This window comes from Bombina bombina, chromosome 4 (genome assembly GCF_027579735.1).
Source record: "Bombina bombina isolate aBomBom1 chromosome 4, aBomBom1.pri, whole genome shotgun sequence".
In the NCBI taxonomy this organism is placed as follows: domain Eukaryota; kingdom Metazoa; phylum Chordata; class Amphibia; order Anura; family Bombinatoridae; genus Bombina; species Bombina bombina.
The window spans coordinates 1,092,485,529-1,092,507,339 of NC_069502.1; the positions used below are offsets into that span (position 1 = coordinate 1,092,485,529).

The 21,811-nt window shown below is 38.0% G+C and overlaps 1 protein-coding gene across 2 annotated transcripts in view; it reads left to right on the forward strand.

Annotated features, from left to right (window-relative positions):
- THADA (THADA armadillo repeat containing) overlaps positions 1-21,811 on the forward strand; it is a 1,857,831-nt gene that overhangs the window by 157,884 nt on the left and 1,678,136 nt on the right. For both annotated transcript variants that reach the window (XM_053712286.1, XM_053712287.1), the window contains exon 17: positions 17,523-17,745. In XM_053712286.1, the coding sequence (XP_053568261.1) occupies positions 17,523-17,745 (223 nt within the window). The remainder of the gene's footprint in view (positions 1-17,522; positions 17,746-21,811) is intronic.

Genomic DNA, 21,811 nt, shown 5'->3' on the forward strand with positions numbered 1-21,811 from the left:
GCAGATCTGGTGAATATGTCATCGGCTCCACCTTGGAAGCTACCTTTGAGACGAGACCTTCTTGTTCAGGGTCCGTTCGAACATCCGAATCTGGTTTCACTCCAGCTGACTGCTTGGAGATTGAACGCTTGATTTTATCGAAGCGAGGATTCTCAGATTCTGTGATCGATACTCTTGTTCAGGCCAGAAAGCCTGTGACTAGAAAGATTTACCACAAAATTTGGAAAAAATATATCTGTTGGTGTGAATCTAAAGGATTCCCTTGGGACAAGGTTAAGATTCCTAGGATTCTATCCTTCCTTCAAGAAGGATTGGAAAAAGGATTATCTGCAAGTTCCCTGAAGGGACAGATTTCTGCCTTGTCGGTATTACTTCACAAAAAGCTGGCAGCTGTGCCAGATGTTCAAGCCTTTGTTCAGGCTCTGGTTAGAATCAAGCCTGTTTACAAACCTTTGACTCCTCCTTGGAGTCTCAATTTAGTTCTTTCAGTTCTTCAGGGGGTTCCGTTTGAACCCTTACATTCCGTTGATATTAAGTTATTATCTTGGAAAGTTTTGTTTTTAGTTGCGATTTCTTCTGCTAGAAGAGTCTCAGAATTATCTGCTCTGCAGTGTTCTCCTCCTTATCTGGTGTTCCATGCAGATAAGGTGGTTTTACGTACTAAACCTGGTTTTCTTCCAAAAGTTGTTTCTAACAAAAACATTAACCAGGAGATTATCGTACCTTCTCTGTGTCCAAAACCAGTTTCAAAGAAGGAACGTTTGTTGCACAATTTGGATGTTGTTCGCGCTCTAAAATTCTATTTAGATGCTACAAAGGATTTTAGACAAACATCTTCCTTGTTTGTTGTTTATTCAGGTAAAAGGAGAGGTCAAAAAGCAACTTCTACCTCTCTCTCTTTTTGGATTAAAAGCATCATCAGATTGGCTTACGAGACTGCCGGACGGCAGCCTCCCGAAAGAATCACAGCTCATTCCACTAGGGCTGTGGCTTCCACATGGGCCTTCAAGAACGAGGCTTCTGTTGATCAGATATGTAGGGCAGCGACTTGGTCTTCACTGCACACTTTTACCAAATTTTACAAGTTTGATACTTTTGCTTCTTCTGAGGCTATTTTTGGGAGAAAGGTTTTGCAAGCCGTGGTGCCTTCCATTTAGGTGACCTGATTTGCTCCCTCCCTTCATCCGTGTCCTAAAGCTTTGGTATTGGTTCCCACAAGTAAGGATGACGCCGTGGACCGGACACACCTATGTTGGAGAAAACAGAATTTATGTTTACCTGATAAATTTCTTTCTCCAACGGTGTGTCCGGTCCACGGCCCGCCCTGGTTTTTTTAATCAGGTCTGATATTTTATTTTCTTTAACTACAGTCACCACGGTACCATATGGTTTCTCCTATGCAAATATTCCTCCTTAACGTCGGTCGAATGACTGGGGTAGGTGGAGCCTAGGAGGGATCATGTGACCAGCTTTGCTGGGCTCTTTGCCATTTCCTGTTGGGGAAGAGAATATCCCACAAGTAAGGATGACGCCGTGGACCGGACACACCGTTGGAGAAAGAAATTTATCAGGTAAACATAAATTCTGTTATATATACTGTGTGTATAGACATATATATATATATATATATATATACTGTGTGTATAGACATATATATATATATACTGTGTGTATAGACATATATATATATATATACTGTGTGTATAGACATATATATATATATATATATACTGTGTGTATAGACATATATATATATATATATATATATATATATATATATATATATATATATACTGTGTGTATAGACATATATATATATATACTGTGTGTATAGACATATATATATATATATATATATATATATATATATACTGTGTGTATAGACATATATATATATATATATATATATATATATACTGTGTGTATAGACATATATATATATATATATATATATATATATATATATATATATACTGTGTGTATAGACATATATATATATATATATATATATATATATATATACTGTGTGTATAGACATATTTCTTTCATGTAATTAGCAAGAGTCCATGAGCTAGTGACGTATGGGATATACATTCCTACCAGGAGGGGCAAAGTTTCCCAAACCTTAAAATGCCTATAAATACACCCCTCACCACACCCACAATTCAGTTTTACAAACTTTGCCTCCGATGGAGGTGGTGAAGTAAGTTTGTGCTAGATTCTACGTTGATATGCGCTCCGCAGCAAGTTGGAGCCCGGTTTTCCTCTCAGCGTGCAGTGAATGTCAGAGGGATGTGAGGAGAGTATTGCCTATTTGAATGCAGTGATCTCCTTCTACGGGGTCTATTTCATAGGTTCTCTGTTATCGGTCGTAGAGATTCATCTCTTACCTCCCTTTTCAGATCGACGATATACTCTTATATATACCATTACCTCTGCTGATTCTCGTTTCAGTACTGGTTTGGCTTTCTACAAACATGTAGATGAGTGTCCTGGGGTAAGTAAATCTTATTTTCTGTGACACTCTAAGCTATGGTTGGGCACTTTATTATAAAGTTCTAAATATATGTATTCAAACATTTATTTGCCTTGACTCAGAATATTCAACTTTCCTTATTTTTCAGACAGTCAGTTTCATATTTGGGATAAATGCATTTGTTTCAATCATTTTTTCTTACCTTAAAAAATTTGACTTTTTCCCTGTGGGCTGTTAGGCTCGCGGGGGCAGAAAATGCTTCATTTTATTGCGTCATTCTTGGCGCGGACTTTTTTGGCGCAAAATTTTTTTTCTGTTTCCGGCGTCATACGTGTCGCCGGAAGTTGCGTCATTTTTTGACGTTTTTTGCGTCAAAAATGTCGGCGTTCCGGATGTGGCGTCATTTTTGGCGCCAAAAGCATTTAGGCGCCAAATAATGTGGGCGTCTTTTTTGGCGCTAAAAAATATGGGCGTCATTTTTGTCTCCACATTATTTAAGTCTCATTATTTATTGCTTCTGGTTGCTAGAAGCTTGTTCTCTGGCATTTTTTTCCCATTCCTGAAACTGTCATTTAAGGAATTTGATCAATTTTGCTTTATATGTTGTTTTTTTTCTTTTACATATTGCAAGATGTTCCACGTTGCAACTGAGTCAGAAGATACTTCAGGAAAATCACTGCACAGTGCTGGAGCTACCAAGCTAAGTGTATCTGCTATAAACTTTTGGTATCTGTTTCTCCAGCTGTTATTTGTATTGCATGTCATGTCAAACTTATTAATGCAGATAAAATTTCCTTTAGTACTGTTACATTACCTGTTGCTGTTCTGTCAACATCTAATTTTCAGAGTGTTCCTGATAACATAAGAGATTTTATTTTTTAAATCCATTAAGAAGGCTATGTCTGTTATTTCTCCTTCTAGTATACATAAAAGTCTTTTAAAACTTCTCTTTTTTCAGATGAATTTTTAAATGAACATCATCATTCTGATACTGATAATGGTTCTTCTGGTTCAGAGGTTTCTGTCTCAGAGGTTGATGCTGATAAATCTTTGTATTTGTTCAAGATGGAATTTATTCGTTCTTTACTTAAAGAAGTGTTATTTGCATTAGAAATAGAGGATTCTGGTCCTCTTGATACTAAATGTAAACGTTTAAATAAGGTTTTTAAATCTCCTGTAGTTATTCCAGAAGTGTTTTATCTCCCTGATGCTATTTCTGAAGTAATTTCCAGGGAATGGAATAATTTGGGTAATTTATTTACTCCTTCTAGACGTTTAAACAAATTATATCCTGTGCCATCTGACAGATTAGAGTTTTTTGGGACAAAAATCCCTAAGGTTATGGGGCTGTCTCTACTCCTGCTAATGTACTACTATTCCTACGGCAGATAGTACTTAATTTAAGGATCCTTTAGATAGGAAAATTGAATCCTTTCTAAGAAAAGCTTCCTTATGTTCAGGTAATCTTCTTAGACCTGCTATATTTTTAGCGGATGTTGCTGCAGCTTCAACTTTTTGGTTAGAAGCTTTAGCGCAACAAGTAACAGATCATAATTTTATAGCATTATTATTATTCTATAACATGCTAATAATTTTATTGGTGATACCATCTTTTGATATCATTAGAGTTGATGTCAGGTATATGTCTCTAGCTATTTTAGCTAGAAAAGCTTTATGGATTAAACTTGGAATGCTGACATGTCTTCTAAGTCAACTTTGCTTTCCCTTTCTTTCCAGGGTAAATAATCATTTTCGTTCCTTTCCTCACAACAAGGAACAAAAGCCTGATCCTTCATCCTCAGGAGCGGTATCAGTTTGGAAACTATTTCCAGTTTGGAATATATCCAAGCCTTATAGAAACCTATAGCCAGCTCCTAAGTACCTATGAAGGTGCGGCCCTTATTCCAGCTCAGCTGGTATGGGGCAGATTACGTTTTCTTCAAAGAAATTTGGAACAATTCCGTTCTTAATCTCTGGTTTCAGAAACATTGTTTCAGAAAGGTACAGAATTGGCTTCAAGTTAAGGCCTCCTGCTAAGAGATTCTTTTCTTTCCCGTGTCCCAGTTAACACAGCAAAGGCTCAGCATTTCTGAAATGTGTTTCAGATCTAGAGTTGGCTGGAGTATTTATGCCAGTTCCAGTTCTGGAACAGGGGCTGGGGTTTTATTTTATCTCTTCATTGTACCAAAGAAGGTCAATTCCTTCAGACCAGTTCCGGATCTATCATTATTGAATCGTTATGTTAGGATACCAACATTCAAGATGGTTACTGTAGGACTATCCTGCCTTTTGTTTAGCAAGGGCATTATATGTCTACAATAGATTTACAGGATGTGTATCTGCATATTCCGATTCATCCAGTTCACTTTTAGTGTCTGAGATTCTCTTTTTAGACAAGCATTACCAGTTTTGTGGCTCTACCGTTTGGCCTAGCCTCAGTTCCAAGAATTTTTTTCAAAGGTTCTCGGTGCCCTTCTTTCTGTAATCAGAGAATAGGGTTTTGGTATTTCCTTATTTGGACGATATCTTGGTACTTGCTCAGTCTTCTCATTTTCGAAGAATCTCATACGAATCGACTTGTGTTGTTTCTTCAAGTTCATGGTTGGAGGATCAATTTACCAATCAGTTCATTGATTCCTCAGACAAGGGTAACCTTTTTAGGTTTCTAGATAAATTCAGTGTCTATGACTCTGTCCTTGTCAGACAGGAGAAGTTTAACATTGATATCAGCTTGTCAAAAACTTCAGTCACAATCATTCCCTTTGGTAGCCTTATGCATGGAAATGTTGGGTCTTAGGACTGCCGCATCAGATGCGATCTCCTTTGCTCGTTTTCACATGCGACCTCTTCAGCTCTGTATGCTGAACCAATGGTGCAGGGATTACTCAAAGATATCTCAATTAATATCTTTAAACCGATTTTACGACACTCTCTGACATGGTGGACAGATCACCATCGTTTAGTTCAGGGGGCTTCTTTGTTCTTCCGACCTGGACTATAATCTCAACAGATGCAAGTCTTACAGGTTGGGGAGCTGTGTGGGGGTATCTGACGGCACAAGGGGTTTGGGAATCTCAGGAGGTGAGATTTCCGATCAATATTTTGGAACTCCGTGCAATTTTCAGAGCTCTTCAGTCTTGGCCTCTTCTGAAGAGAGAGTTGTTCATTTGTTTTCAGATAGACAATGTCACAACTGTGGCATACATCAATCATCAAGGAGGGACTCACAGTCCTCTGGCTATGAAAGAAGTATCTCGAATTTTGGTTTGGGCGGAATCCAGCTCCTGTCTAATCTCTGCGGTTCATATCCCAGGTATGGACAATTGGAAAGCGGATTATCTCAGTCGCCAAACGTTGCATCCGGGCGAATGGTCTCTTCACCCAGAGGTATTTCTTCAGATTGTTCAAATGTGGGAACTTCCAGAAATAGATCTGATGGCTTCCCATCTAAACAAGAAACTTCCCAGGTATCTGTCCAGATCCCGGGATCCTCAGGCGGAGGCAGTGGATGCATTATCTCTTCCTTGGAAGTATCATCCTGCCTATATCTTTCCGCCTCTAGTTCTTCTTCCAAGAGTAATCTCCAAGATTCTGAAGGAATGCTCGTTTGTTCTGCTGGTAGCTCCGGCATGGCCTCACAGGTTTTGGTATGCGGATCTTGTCCGGATGGCCTCTTGCCAACCGTGGACTCTTCCGTTAAGACCAGACCTTTTGTCTCAAGGTCCTTTTTTCCATCAGGATCTGAAATCCTTAAATTTAAAGGTATGGAGATTGAACGCTTGATTCTTGGTCAAAGAGGTTTCTCTGACTCTGTGATTAATACTATGTTACAGGCTCGTAAATCTGTATCCAGAGAGATATATTATAGAGTCTGGAAGACTTGTATTTCTTGGTGTCTTTCTCATCATTTTTCTTGGCATTCTTTTAGAATACCGAGAATATTACAGTTTCTTCAGGATGGTTTAGATAAGGGTTTGTCCGCAAGTTCCTTGAAAGGTCAAATCTCTGCTCTTTCTGTTCTTTTTCACAGAAAGATTGCTATTCTTCCTGATATTCATTGTTTTGTACAAGCTTTGGTTCGTATAAAGCCTGTCATTAAGTCAATTTCTCCTCCTTGGAGTTTGAATTTGGTTCTGGGGGCTCTTCAAGCTCCTCCATTTGAACCTATGCATTCATTGGATATTAAATTACTTTCTTGGAAAGTTTTGTTCCTTTTGGCCATCTCTTCTGCCAGAAGAGTTTCTGAATTATCTGCTCTTTCTTGTGAGTCTCCTTTTCTGATTTTTCATCAGGATAAGGCGGTGTTGCGAACTTCTTTTGAATTTTTACCTAAGTTGTGAATTCCAACAACATTAGTAGAGACATTGTGGTTCCTTCATTATGTCCTAATCCTAAGAATTCTAAGGAGAAATCGTTGCATTCTTTGGATGTTATTAGAGCTTTGAAATATTATGTTGAAGCTACTAAGTCTTTCCGAAAGACTTCTAGTTTATTTGTTATCTTTTCCGGTTTTAGAAAGGCCAGAAAACTTCTGCCATTTCTTTGGCATCTTGGTTGAAATCTTTAATTCATCTTGCCTATGTTGAGTCGGGTAAGACTCCGCCTCATAGGATTACAGCTCATTCTACTAGGTCAGTTTCTACTTCCTGGGCGTTTAGGAATGAAGCTTCGGTTGATTAGATTTGCAAAGCGGCAACTTGGTCTTCTTTGCATACTTTTACCAAATTCTACCATTTTGTTGTATTTTCTTCTTCTGAAGCAGTTTTTGGTAGAAAAGTACTTCAGGCAGCGGTTTCAGTTTGAATCTTCTGCTTATGTTTTTCATTAAACTTTATTTTGGGTGTGGATTATTTTCAGCAGGAATTGGCTGTCTTTATTTTATCCCTCCCTCTCTAGTGACTCTTGTGTGGAAAGATCCACATCTTGGGTAGTCATTATCCCATACGTCACTAGCTCATGGACTCTTGCTAATTACATGAAAGAAAACATAATTTATGTAAGAACTTACCTGATAAATTCATTTCTTTCATATTAGCAAGAGTCCATGAGGCCCGCCCTTTTTTGTGGTGGTTATGATTTTTTTGTATAAAGCACAATTATTCCAATTCCTTATTTTATATGCTTTCGCACTTTTTTCTTATCACCCCACTTCTTGGCTATTCGTTAAACTGAATTGTGGGTGTGGTGAGGGGTGTATTTATAGGCATTTTAAGGTTTGGGAAACTTTGCCCCTCCTGGTAGGAATGTATATCCCATACGTCACTAGCTCATGGACTCTTGCTAATATGAAAGAAATGAATTTATCAGGTAAGTTCTTACATAAATTATGTTATATATATATATATATATATATATATATACTGTGTGTATAGACATATATATATATATATATATATAGTGTGTGTATAGACATATATATATATATATATATATATATATATATATATATATATATATACTGTGTGTATAGACATATATATATATATATATATATATATACTGTGTGTATAGACATATATATATATATATATATATATATATATATATATATACTGTGTGTATAGACATATATATATATATATATACTGTGTGTATAGACATATATATATATATATATATATACTGTGTGTATAGACATATATATATATATATAAACTGTGTGTATAGACATATATATATATATATATATATACTGTGTGTATAGACATATATATATATATATATATATATATATATATATATATATATATATATATATATATATATATGTATGTATGTATCACACATTTACACATTTTATTAACTCTGTAAGACTGCCTTCTGCATTTTTTCAAGACAAACAAAAATAAATAAATAGTATATATATATATATATATATATATATATATTTTACATGGACTAAAGTGTATAATGAGCAATTGATGTCCATTTGGCCGTATAAAAAGATTATAAGCGTATAGTGACTATTTTTTTATGGCACTTTGTGCCACGTTTGCAATGCACAAAGGAGACTGGATAAAACAAAATCCATAAAAAAGGTTAGTTTATTAACTATTAAAATTGTACTTTGTATTTGAAACTTAATTCAGTACGTATTGTCACATGAGAGCTAAATCAAAGAAACGGTCTCAGCCATATTCAGTGAGTTGTGGAATTTCAAAGCCCATATTGGCTTAGTTTTCTGATGATTATTGGAAAATATGACTCATGATCATTTGACTCTGCTTTTTAAATCTTGCGACACAGCCAGCACCAATTTAACTATTACTTTATTAAGGAGAAAACGGAATGCTGGTTTGACTATAATATTAAATGTAGAAATACTGTCCCTTAGATTGTCAATATTTATATTTAATATTCCCTCCCAGAATGCTTAATGAAATGATCTTTATTGTACTGTAAGGTCAGTCTGACAGATATTTATTTAAACATATTTATGGTTACCACGTTACTTGGAGTTTTGTCTGCAAGTGTTATTGCTACTGGATATGTAAACACACACACACAAAAAATAAAAAGGATCTAAATCCAGAAGTGATATGTTTGTAATGAAAAATAACTTATGAAAACATACTAAAGGTGTATCTATAAAGACAAGACGGGACACTTGTGATATAAACAAAATAAATATATGATAAAGAATATTTGTAACAAAAGAGAGTATTTGATATGTATAAATATAAGAAATTAATAAAAATATGAAAGTTAAAATAACTAAGGTATAACCATAGATTGAGAACATGAAAACCCGCAGGATTTAGTACCTTCTTGTTGCAGGGTCTAGAGAATGAAGCAAATTAAAGAATAATTGGAAAGTTGTTTAAAATAACATGCTCTGTCTGAATCATGAAAAATTCAATTTAAGTTTCATGTCTTTTTAAGTGCTACACTTGTTCACCCAAACTGTTTAAAGGGACACTGAACCCAATTTTTTTTCTTTTGTAATTCAGATAGAGCATAACATTTTAGGCAACTTTCTAATTTACTCCTATTATCAAATTTTCTTTATTCTCTTGGCATCTTTATTTGAAATGCAAGAATGTAAGTTTAGATGCCGACCTATTTTTAGTGAACAACCTAGGTTGTCCTTGCTGATTGGTGGATACATTCATCCACCAATCAAAAACTGCTGTCCAGAGTACTGAACCAAGAAAAAAGCTTAGATGCCTTCTTTTTCAAATAAAGATAGCAAGAGAACGAAGATACATCGATAATAGGAGTAACTTAGAAAGTTGCTTAAAAATTGCATGCTCTATCTGAATTATGAAAGAAATTTTTTGGGTTCAGCATCCCTTTAAGAGACGTACTCCTTTTTTATCACCATTACAAAAGAGCAGCATTTTTTAGTTTTCTTTTTGCCTAAAAATGTGAAGCCGTTTTAATTTAGGCAGCTCACATTAGCAAGAACCACACAGCTGATATATTATTTAAGGTAGAAAACCCTTTATCCAAACTGCTTGGGACCAGAATGCTTTGGATTTTGGAATATTTGCATCTGTAAAATGACAGTTGGAGTTGGGATGGAACCAAGTGTATACAACAATGTCTTATGTCATGTAGGCAATATGTACATATCATTTTTATATCATTTGTAATACTTTTATATACATAGTACCATCAGAAAGATAGTACTGTAATCAGAAAGGTAGTAATTGTTGTTTTGTATAAATATAGACTATCAAAAACCAAACCAAAGACACAGGCAGAGAAGATTGTAACTTACAGACGGGAAAAAAAAAAAATTTTGTGATAATTTTAATTTCTTCTGTTAAGTGTGATCAGTCCACGGGTCATCATTACTTCTGGGATATTAACTGCTCCCCTACAGGAAGTGCAAGAGGATTCACCCAGCAGAGCTGCATATAGCTCCTCCCCTCTACGTCACTCCCAGTCATTCTCTTGCACCCAGCAACTAGATAGGTCGTGTGAGAGGACTATGGTGATTATACTTAGTTTTATATCTTCAATCAAAAGTTTGTTATTTTAAAATAGCACCGGAGTGTGTTATTACCTCTCTGGCAGAGTTTGAGGAAGAATCTACCAGAGTTTTGCTATGATTTTAGCCGGAGTAGTTAAGATCATATTGCTGTTCTCGGCCATCTGAGGAGTGAGGTAAACTTCAGATCAGGGGACAGCGGGCAGATGAATCTGCATAGAGGTATGTAGCAGTTTTTATTTTCTGACAATGGAATTGATGAGAAAATCCTGCCATACCGATATAATGTCATGTATGTATACTTTACACTTCAGTATTCTGGGAGAATGGTACTTCACTAGAATTACACTGTAAGAAAGACATAAAGCTGTTTAATAACTAGAGATTATGTTTAACGTTTTTGCTGGAATGTAAAATCGTTTTCATTTGCTGAGGTACTGAGTGAATAAATGTTTGGGCACCATTTTTCCACTTGGCAGTTGCTTAAATCTGTTTTTTCTGTCAGTTTCTGTTCTCCCTCACTGCTGTGTGTGTGGGGGAGGGGCGCTTTTACTATGCATCAAATATTTCAGTCAGCAACTCATTGTATTCCCTGCATGATCTGGTTCATCTCTACAGAGCTCAGGGGTCTTCAAAACTTATTTTGAGGGAGGTAATTTCTCTCAGCAGAGCTGTGAGAATTATAGTTTGACTGAAATAAAAACTTTTATTCTGTAATTTGTTTCCTGCTTTCAGAAATTGTTATCTTTGCTAATGGGATTAAACCTTTGCTAAAGTTGTGTTGTTTACAAGGATTGAGGCTATAACTGTTTCAATTTATTAATTTTTAACTGTCATAGATCTTCTGTGCTTCTTAAAGGCACAGTACGTTTTAATATTATTCTATTTGAATTGTATTTCCAAGTTGCAAGTTTATTTGCTAGTGTGTTAAACATGTCTGATTCAGAAGATGATACCTGTGTCATTTGTTGCAATGCCAAAGTGGAGCCCAATAGAAATTTATGTACTAACTGTATTGATGCTACTTTAAATAAAAATCAATGTGTACAAATTGAACAAATTTCACCAAACAACGAGGGGAGAGTTATGCCGACTAACTCGCCTCACGTGTCAGTACCTACATCTCCCGCTCAGAGGGAGGTGCGTGATATTGTAGCGCCGAGTACAGCTGGGCGGCCATTACAAATCACATTACAGGATATGGCTACTGTTATGACTGAAGTTTTGGCTAAATTACCAGAACTAAAAGGTAAGCGTGATCACTCTGGGGTGAGAACAGAGTGCGCTGATAATATTAGGGCCATGTCAGACACTGCGTCACAGGTGGCAGAACATGAGGACGGAGAACTTCATTCTGTGGGTGACGGTTCTGATCCAAACAGACTGGATTCAGATATTTCAAATTTTAAATTTAAACTGGAAAACCTCCGTGTATTACTAGGGGAGGTGTTAGCGGCTCTGAATGATTGTAACACAGTTGCAATACCAGAGAAAATGTGTAGGTTGGATAAATATTTTGCGGTACCGACGAGTACTGAGGTTTTTCCTATACCTAAGAGACTTACTGAAATTGTTACTAAGGAGTGGGATAGACCCGGTGTGCCGTTCTCACCCCCTCCGATATTTAGAAAAATGTTTCCAATAGACGCCACCACAAGGGACTTATGGCAAACGGTCCCTAAGGTGGAGGGAGCAGTTTCTACTTTAGCTAAGCGTACCACTATCCCGGTGGAGGATAGCTGTGCTTTTTCAGAACCAATGGATAAAAAGTTAGAGGGTTACCTTAAGAAAATGTTTGTTCAACAAGGTTTTATATTGCAACCCCTTGCATGCATTGCGCCGATCACGGCTGCAGCGGCATTCTGGATTGAGTCTCTGGAAGAGAACATTGGTTCAGCTACTCTGGACGACATTACGGACAGGCTTAGAGTCCTTAAACTAGCTAATTCATTCATTTCGGAGGCCGTAGTACATCTTACTAAACTTACGGCGAAGAATTCAGGATTCGCCATTCAGGCACGCAGGGCGCTGTGGCTAAAATCCTGGTCAGCTGATGTTACTTCTAAGTCTAAATTGCTTAATATACCTTTCAAAGGGCAGACCTTATTCGGGCCCGGGTTGAAAGAGATTATCGCTGACATTACAGGAGGTAAAGGCCATGCCCTGCCTCAGGACAAAGCCAAAGCCAAGACTAGACAGTCTAGTTTTCGTTCCTTTCGTAATTTCAAAGCAGGAGCAGCATCAACTTCCTCTGCACCAAAACAGGAAGGAGCTGTTGCTCGCTACAGACAAGGCTGGAAACCTAACCAGTCCTGGAACAAGGGCAAGCAGACTAGGAAACCTGCTGCTGCCCCCAAAACAGCATGAATTGAGGGCCCCCGATCCGGGATCGGATCTAGTGGGGGGCAGACTTTCTCTCTTCGCCCAGGCTTGGGCAAGAGATGTTCAGGATCCCTGGGCGCTAGAGATAATATCTCAGGGATACCTTCTGGACTTCAAATACTCTCCTCCAAGAGAGAGATTTCATCTGTCAAGATTGTCAACAATCCAGACAAAGAAAGAGGCTTTTCTACGCTGCGTACAAGAGCTCTTGTTAATGGGAGTAATCCATCCAGTTCCACGATCGGAACAGGGACAGGGGTTTTACTCAAATCTGTTTGTGGTTCCCAAAAAAGAGGGAACTTTCAGACCAATCCTGGACTTAAAGATCCTAAACAAATTCCTAAGAGTTCCATCGTTCAAGATGGAGACTATTCGGACAATTTTACCTATGATCCAAGAGGGTCAGTACATGACCACTGTAGATTTAAAAGATGCTTACCTGCACATACCGATTCACAAAGATCATTACCGGTACCTAAGGTTTGCCTTCCTAGACAGGCATTACCAGTTTGTGGCTCTTCCATTCGGATTGGGTACAGCGCCAAGAATCTTCACAAAGGTTCTGGGTGCTCTTCTGGCGGTACTAAGACCGCGGGGAATCTCGGTAGCTCCATACCTAGACGACATTCTGATACAAGCTTCAAGCTTTCAAACTGCCAAATCTCATACAGAGTTAGTGCTGGCATTTCTAAGGTCACATGGATGGAAGGTGAACGAAAAGAAAAGTTCACTCGTTCCACTCACAAGAGTTCCCTTCCTGGGGACTCTTATAGATTCTGTAGAAATGAAGATTTACCTGACAGAGGACAGGCTATCAAGACTTCAAAGTGCTTGCCGCACTCTTCATTCCATTCAACACCCGTCAGTGGCTCAATGTATGGAGGTAATCGGCTTAATGGTAGCGGCAATGGACATAGTACCCTTTGCACGCTTACACCTCAGACCACTGCAACTGTGCATGCTAGGTCAGTGGAATGGGGATTACTCAGACTTATCCCCTTCTCTGAATCTGGATCAAGAGACCAGAAATTCTCTTCTATGGTGGCTTTCTCGGCCACACCTGTCCAGGGGGATGCCATTCAGCAGACCAGACTGGACAATTGTAACAACAGACGCCAGCCTTCTAGGTTGGGGTGCCGTCTGGAATTCCCTGAAGGCTCAGGGACTATGGAGTCAGGAGGAGAGTCTCCTGCCAATAAACATTCTGGAATTGAGAGCAGTTCTCAATGCCCTCCTGGCTTGGCCCCAGTTGACAACTCGGAGGTTCATCAGGTTTCAGTCGGACAACATCACGACTGTAGCTTACATCAACCATCAGGGAGGGACAAGAAGCTCCCTAGCTATGATGGAAGTATCAAAGATAATTCGCTGGGCAGAGTCTCACTCTTGCCACCTGTCAGCAATCCACATCCCGGGAGTGGAGAACTGGGAGGCGGATTTCTTAAGTCGTCAGACTTTTCATCCGGGGGAGTGGGAACTTCATCCGGAGGTCTTTGCCCAAATACTTCGAGGTTGGGGCAAACCAGAGATAGATCTCATGGCGTCTCGACAGAACGCCAAGCTTCCTCGTTACGGGTCCAGATCCAGGGATCCAGGAGCAGTCCTGATAGATGCTCTGACAGCACCTTGGGACTTCAGGATGGCTTACGTGTTTCCACCCTTCCCGTTGCTTCCTCGATTGATAGCCAGAATCAAACAAGAGAGAGCATCAGTGATTCTAATAGCACCTGCGTGGCCACGCAGGACTTGGTATGCAGACCTGGTGGACATGTCATCCTGTCCGCCTTGGTCTCTACCTCTGAAACAGGACCTTCTGATACAGGGTCCCTTCAAACATCAAAATCTAACTTCTCTGAAGCTGACTGCTTGGAAATTGAACGCTTAATTTTATCAAGACGTGGGTTTTCTGAGTCAGTTATTAGTACCTTAATACAGACTAGGAAACCTGTTACCAGAAAGATTTACCATAAGATATGGCGTAAATACCTACATTGGTGTGAATCCAAAGGTTACTCTTGGAGTAAGGTTAGGATTCCTAGGATATTGTCTTTTCTACAAGAAGGTTTAGAAAAGGGTTTTTCTGCTAGTTCATTAAAGGGACAGATCTCAGCTCTGTCCATTCTGTTACACAAACGTCTGTCAGAAGTTCCTGACGTCCAGGCTTTTTGTCAGGCTTTGGCCAGGATTAAGCCTGTGTTTAAAACTGTTGCTCCACCATGGAGTTTAAACCTTGTTCTTAATGTTTTACAGGGCGTTCCGTTTGAACCCCTTCATTCCATTGATATAAAGTTGTTATCTTGGAAAGTTCTATTTTTAATGGCTATTTCCTCGGCTCGAAGAGTCTCTGAATTATCAGCCTTACATTGTGATTCTCCTTATTTGATTTTTCATTCGGATAAGGTAGTCCTGCGTACTAAACCTGGGTTCTTACCTAAGGTAGTTACTAACAGGAATATCAATCAAGAGATTGTTGTTCCTTCTTTATGCCCAAATCCTTCTTCAAAGAAGGAACGTCTACTGCACAACCTGGATGTAGTCCGGGCTCTAAAATTTTACTTGCAGGCAACTAAGGAATTCCGACAAACGTCTTCTCTGTTTGTCATTTACTCTGGGCAGAGGAGAGGTCAAAAAGCTTCCGCTACCTCTCTTTCTTTTTGGCTTCGTAGCATAATTCGTTTAGCTTATGAGACTGCTGGACAGCAGCCCCCTGAAAGAATTACAGCTCATTCTACTAGAGCTGTGGCTTCCACTTGGGCCTTCAAGAATGAGGCCTCTGTTGAACAGATTTGCAAGGCTGCAACTTGGTCTTCGCTTCATACTTTTTCCAAATTTTACAAATTTGACACCTTTGCTTCATCGGAGGCTATTTTTGGGAGAAAGGTTCTTCAGGCAGTGGTTCCTTCTGTATAAAGAGTCTGCCTATCCCTCCCGTCATCCGTGTACTTTTGCTTTGGTATTGGTATCCCAGAAGTAATGATGACCCGTGGACTGATCACACTTAACAGAAGAAAACATAATTTATGCTTACCTGATAATTTCCTTTCTTCTGTAGTGTGATCAGTCCACGGCCCGCCCTGTTTTTAAGGCAGGTAAATATTTTTTAATTTATACTCCAGTCACCACTTCACCCTTGGCTTTTCCTTTCTCGTTGGTCCTTGGTCGAATGACTGGGAGTGACGTAGAGGGGAGGAGCTATATGCAGCTCTGCTGGGTGAATCCTCTTGCACTTCCTGTAGGGGAGCAGTTAATATCCCAGAAGTAATGATGACCCGTGGACTGATCACACTACAGAAGAAAGGAATTTATCAGGTAAGCATAAATTATGTTTTTTATTTAAAAAAATATGTATATATAATTTTTTTTTTAAAGTTTGTATTTCAGAATAAGTTTGGATTCTGGATTGGTGTATTTGAATCTGAAGTTTTATTTTTAATTTAAAGTGAATGTAAATTTTGATGATAAAGTGCCCGGTTTTTAAAAATTTGCATTAAAACAGGGGCACTTTAATTCATCAAAATTTAAATTTCACTTGTGTTGTGAAAATACCTTTTAATTTTGACAGCCGAGGCATCGCTTCCTCAGTCTGTCACAAAGCCTCTTCCTGGGTCTAAAATGAGGAATCCGGCTTCCTCCAATCACGGCGTTGAATCAGACAATGATTCCCCCGGGGGGAAAGCCGTGATTGGAGTATGAACGATCCGTCATTTCTGACGTAGGAAGAGGCTTGTGACGACAGGGGGAAGCTGGAGCGGCTGTCAAGATTAAAAAGGTAAGTATTTTCACAACACGATTGAAATGTAAATTTTGATGAATTAAAGTGCACCTGTTTTTAATCTAATATATTTTCATATAGATGATAGACATTTTTGTAGCACAGTGTTATTTTTATTTACAGCCATTTAGTTGCAAAATATATATTCAAAGAATACTTGGTTTTCAGGGCTTTTAAAATGGCATCTATCTTAATGTTAAAAATGTTCATTTTTTTTCTAATATCTTAAAGTAACATGAAACCCCAAATTTTTTATTTTATGATTCAGATAGTGCATACATTTTGTAACCATTTTCCAATTTACTTCTATTATCAATTTAGCTTCATTAGCTTGGTATCCTTTATTGAAGGAGCAGCAATGCACTACTGGGAGCTAGCTGAACATATCGTTAAGCCAATCCAATGAAAAGAGGCATATATGTGCAGCCCCCAATCAACGGCTAGCGCCCATTTTCTGAGCCTACTTAGGTATGCTTTTAAACAAAGGATACCAAGAGAACTAAGCAAATTATATAATAGAAGTAAATTTGAAAGTTGTTTAAAAATATATGTTCTATCTTATAAGAAAAATGTTGGGTTTCACATCCCTTTAAAAACTACTGAACTCTTTTATCTACTTTTAATTTGGCAATATTTGTGCTTCACAGCACTTCCTGATCGTTTAAAAAATATAGAAAGGCAAATTTTAGCTTTAGAGCTGTTTCTTTCACTATTCAGAGTTCTGAGTGTGAAGAAAAGGCAGATCTATTAAACTATAATGATCAAAAAAGCCCCAAAAAGAATGTACGTGATTTCTCTCAATGCTAATGACTTTTTGATCGTCAGACTCCATATCTTTGTTTTCCTCTGAGTTTACTTTTTTCTATTGCATATTATTTTCCGCTTTTTTCCCCTTAAGGGTTTCACACACAAATACTCTAACAAATGTGGATTCCATCAATTGGTTTATGTTGCAGGACTCCCAGAAACTGTTTAACTTGCTTCAAGCAGCAATGAATCTGAGCACAAGTACAAAACACTTTGATTGTGTGACTGCATCCTACTTGCTGAACTTCTTGACGTATCAGGAAGATCTCCAAAGTGCTTTGATCACCTGGATGCGGTGCCAAGAGGAAATGCCAGCCTGCAAATTACTGACAGCTCAATGTGGGAGTTTTGAGGAGCTAAACACCTTCATTGGTTTGTTTTAATTCATTTGCATATCCAGACTAATTACTTATGATTGTTATAGCCTTGAAATCACAGTAAATCTGATCTATGCATGTGTGCATGCTTGATATATGTATATATATCATATATATATATCCTAATTTTGGGGGTGGGGCATTGATTGTTCGCTATATATTGTTTGCAATGTGTATACACTGTGTCTGAGGAAGGGGATATTTGTTCTCTGAAACGTCACTACTTTTCACAGTAAAGGATTTTTCTTAAAAAGGCCAGAGAGTGCAAGTTTTTCGTTCAGATATATATATATATACGTGTGTGTGTGTGTGTGTGTGTGTGTGTTTTTGAGGATCTTACACAAACATTAGATCCTTCAGCAGACACATTACAGTCTTGGTTAGATGATGTTCAACATGACCTTGAGAGTTTATTTGTACAAATGGACAGTTTGAGAAAGACAGACATTAGACTAGAATTGGACATCAAGACCTTCCTTATTTACCAACAGAGAGAACATATCCCTAGGGGGCTTAGGATTAAGAAGTTTCCATCATTCCATGTCACATGTTCAAAGTTTATAGAGGAATGGAATAAAGCCCTTTCCACATGTTCACAAACACTAATGACAATTCTGATTAATTACAAAAAACAACAGAGATTGACACTGATCAAACAAATGCAAGATTTACAAACTGAATTAAAACAGGTACAAACAGACCCTGAATTCGGTCTCTATGATACTCAATTTAAAGAAAATATGCAGAAATTTCGGAGAGAATTGTGGGAATTTAAGGCACAAAAAATTAACAGAGATAAAATGGACTATGATACTGAAAATGTTTATTCATGGTCACACATAGGATCGGTCTCTGTTAGCAATAATAAGAGCAAAAAACTCAGATACAAAAAGTCAAAACAGAACAAAAAGGTAACCTTTAGTGATACAGAGTACGATTACGATACATCAGACAGTGATTCCGCAGGATACACACAAGACACTTCAGAACAGTTATCAGCACTCAGTACACCTATTGTTCCCCAATTAGCAATGTCAAAAAACGGATCAGGCCCACCTCACTCAATTCTAAAACCTTTACATCCAAAAGAAAACGTAGAGGGGGCCAAAATAGATACCGTCGTAGACACAGAAAAAACAAAACGATACCCACAGAGAGTGAGGAGGAAACAAACACACAGATATCTGCAAAAGAAGTGATCAATTTATCAAACTACAATCTTAGTTATGAGGAAGAAAGGGTATTGTCACGAGGACTGAGTTTTTCTCCGTCCTGTCATTTTAATCTGTTTCAGACCATTTTGGATTTAAACAAATTTGTGAGATCACTCACTCTTAAAAAACATTTCCTCAAAGATGAGTCTGAGACAGAGTTAATGTCGGACGGGGAAAACAATGTTTCTCATAAACAATCTATCCATGATTTTGAGGGTGGTTTAACATTTCAAGACAAATGTTGTATACAAGATATGGAAGATTTACAATTATTAGATACTGATGGCACTAGACATGGTCCGTCTGTTCAGGACATAAATATATCAAGACTAAAAAACAAAAGTACTTTCTATCCAGTACAAACAAGAGGCAATTCGTTGGATATCTTCCAACAAACCATTGAAAACCAACTTATTAAACTTGACAGTGATTTAAAAAATCCTCTCTTTACCACTACTAACAAAACCAAACATTCTAATAAGAATTTCACTGCATCTGACAATTTAGCATTGAAACAATTAACTACAAATAAAAATCTTGTATTTCGAGAGTCCGACAAGGGTGGAAACCTAGTAGTCCTGAATAGGCAAGATTATGTCCGGGAAGCCTTTCGCCAATTATCAGATCGCAATACATATTGCACTTTGGCCACTAATCCTACGGCAATATACAAGGGTTTATTGGGGGAGATAGTGAAATACGGCATGGACAATGGTATTATTTCGGCCAATATGTCAGAATATTTGATTCCCGAGTGGCCGGTAACTGCCGTGTTTCACTATCTTCCCAAAGTACACAAAGATCCCCTAAATCCTCCGGGGCGCCCAATTGTAGCGGGGATAGGGTCCCTCAACGAACCACTGTCTGAATTGGTGGACATATATTTGCAGCCCCTAGTTCTAGCACTACCAAGCTACATTCAAGACACTACATCTTTTATCAGACAAACACAAGAGATTTCATGGAAATCTAGTTACACTCTTATGTCCATGGACGTTTCTTCATTATATACGTCAATACCTCATGATAAAGGTTTGGAGGCACTAGAGTTTTTTCTAAGACATAGATCCAATTATGACGAGGCAACGATATCTTTCTTGTTGCAAGCTACCGAATACTTGCTGACTCACAATTTTTTTCTTTTTGAAGGACGTTTCTATCTCCAAAGATGTGGAACGGCCATGGGCGCCAAGTTTGCGCCATCATACGCCAACCTATTTTTAGGTTGGTGGGAGCTCTTCCACATCTTCGGAGATACAAACCCCTTCAGGCAATCTATTATTTACTATGGTCGCTATATAGACGACCTGGTATTTATTTGGGATGGAGACAATGAATCTATTCATTCCTTTCATCAATATGTGTCAAATAATAGGTTAAATCTCATTTTTACAATAGAATCCAGTGTAGATTCTTTAAATTTTTTGGATGTAACCATTAGACCAGTAGATGGAGAAATTCAGGTTGAACTATGCCGTAAGCCCACGTCAGGCAATAGTATTCTCAAATATGACTCTTGCCATCCATCACATCTTCTTGCCTCAATTCCTAAAAGTCAACTCATTCGGGTGAAACGGAACTGTACTGATCCGAAAACCTATGAAGAGCATGCTGCAGATACCGTTAAACGATTAAAATCACGAGGTTACCCCAAAAATATTTTGACACAAGCAAAAACTGAAGTGGACAAGGTCCCCAGGTCAGAACTGCTGACATATAAAAAAGACAGAAGGGGCATAAAGGAGAGTAATGAGAAACCTTTTACTTCTGTACCAATCTTTGCTACACCATACAGTATGGAGTATGGAAAGATCTGCAAGATAATTAAAAAGAGTCTTCCAATTCTAGAGAGTGATGAAAAACTAAATCAAGTCCTGGCGGGAGGTTGTAAGTTTGTGTCACGTAAAGCCAAGACACTGAGAAATATTTTATCACCCTCCATGTTGCCTAGAGTCGTAAATGACACATGGTTACAAAAACGTAAGGGGTGCTATAAATGTAATGCCTCACGATGCAAAACATGCTCACATATAGTTCAGGGTAACACCTGTAGATCAGAAGCATTAGGCAAGACAAGTGATATAAGATATTTTATAAATTGCAACAGTACACATGTAATTTATCTATTGACTTGTCAGGGGTGCAACATTCAATATGTGGGACGCACTAAACGGTCCTTGAAGGACCGAGTCATGGAGCATCTTAGGTCCATAGAGGACCCTGACTCAAGAACGCCCATTGCCAAACATTTTAAAAATTTTCACAATTCTGATAAATCTCTGTTGAAAGTACAGGGCATAGACTTTATCCCTAGACATCCCCGGGGTGGTGACAGGGAAAAGAAACTGGATGAAAGGGAGGTTTTTTGGATTCTACATTTAAAAACTAGGGTACCTACGGGTTTGAATTCCAGGATGGATGTAAATATGTTTGTTCAACGTTGACCAACCACTATAATGCATTGTCACAAAGAAAAAAAGTGTCCTTTTAAATATTACACTTTTCAAACTAACGCATTATAAACTGTTTTGTCATTTCACATCACAGTAGGGATTAGGTCTTGATGTCCAATTTGAATATATACCTACATTTATACTTGAATTTATTATTATTGTGATATTGTGAATCAAACATATGTTATAATATAATGTATATATATGCACTTATTTTTGTAATAGATACTACACATAGAGGCTATATAGATTAGTAATTTTTTGTTTGTGACAGGAACTTCAGGGGTTAATGAAATGTGTCTTCATTGATGCTATGTTATTGGACAGTAATTTGTATATTAAGAGCACCTACACCACCTGTTCTCTATCAGTGAACAAGTGCCCCAGAGGCATG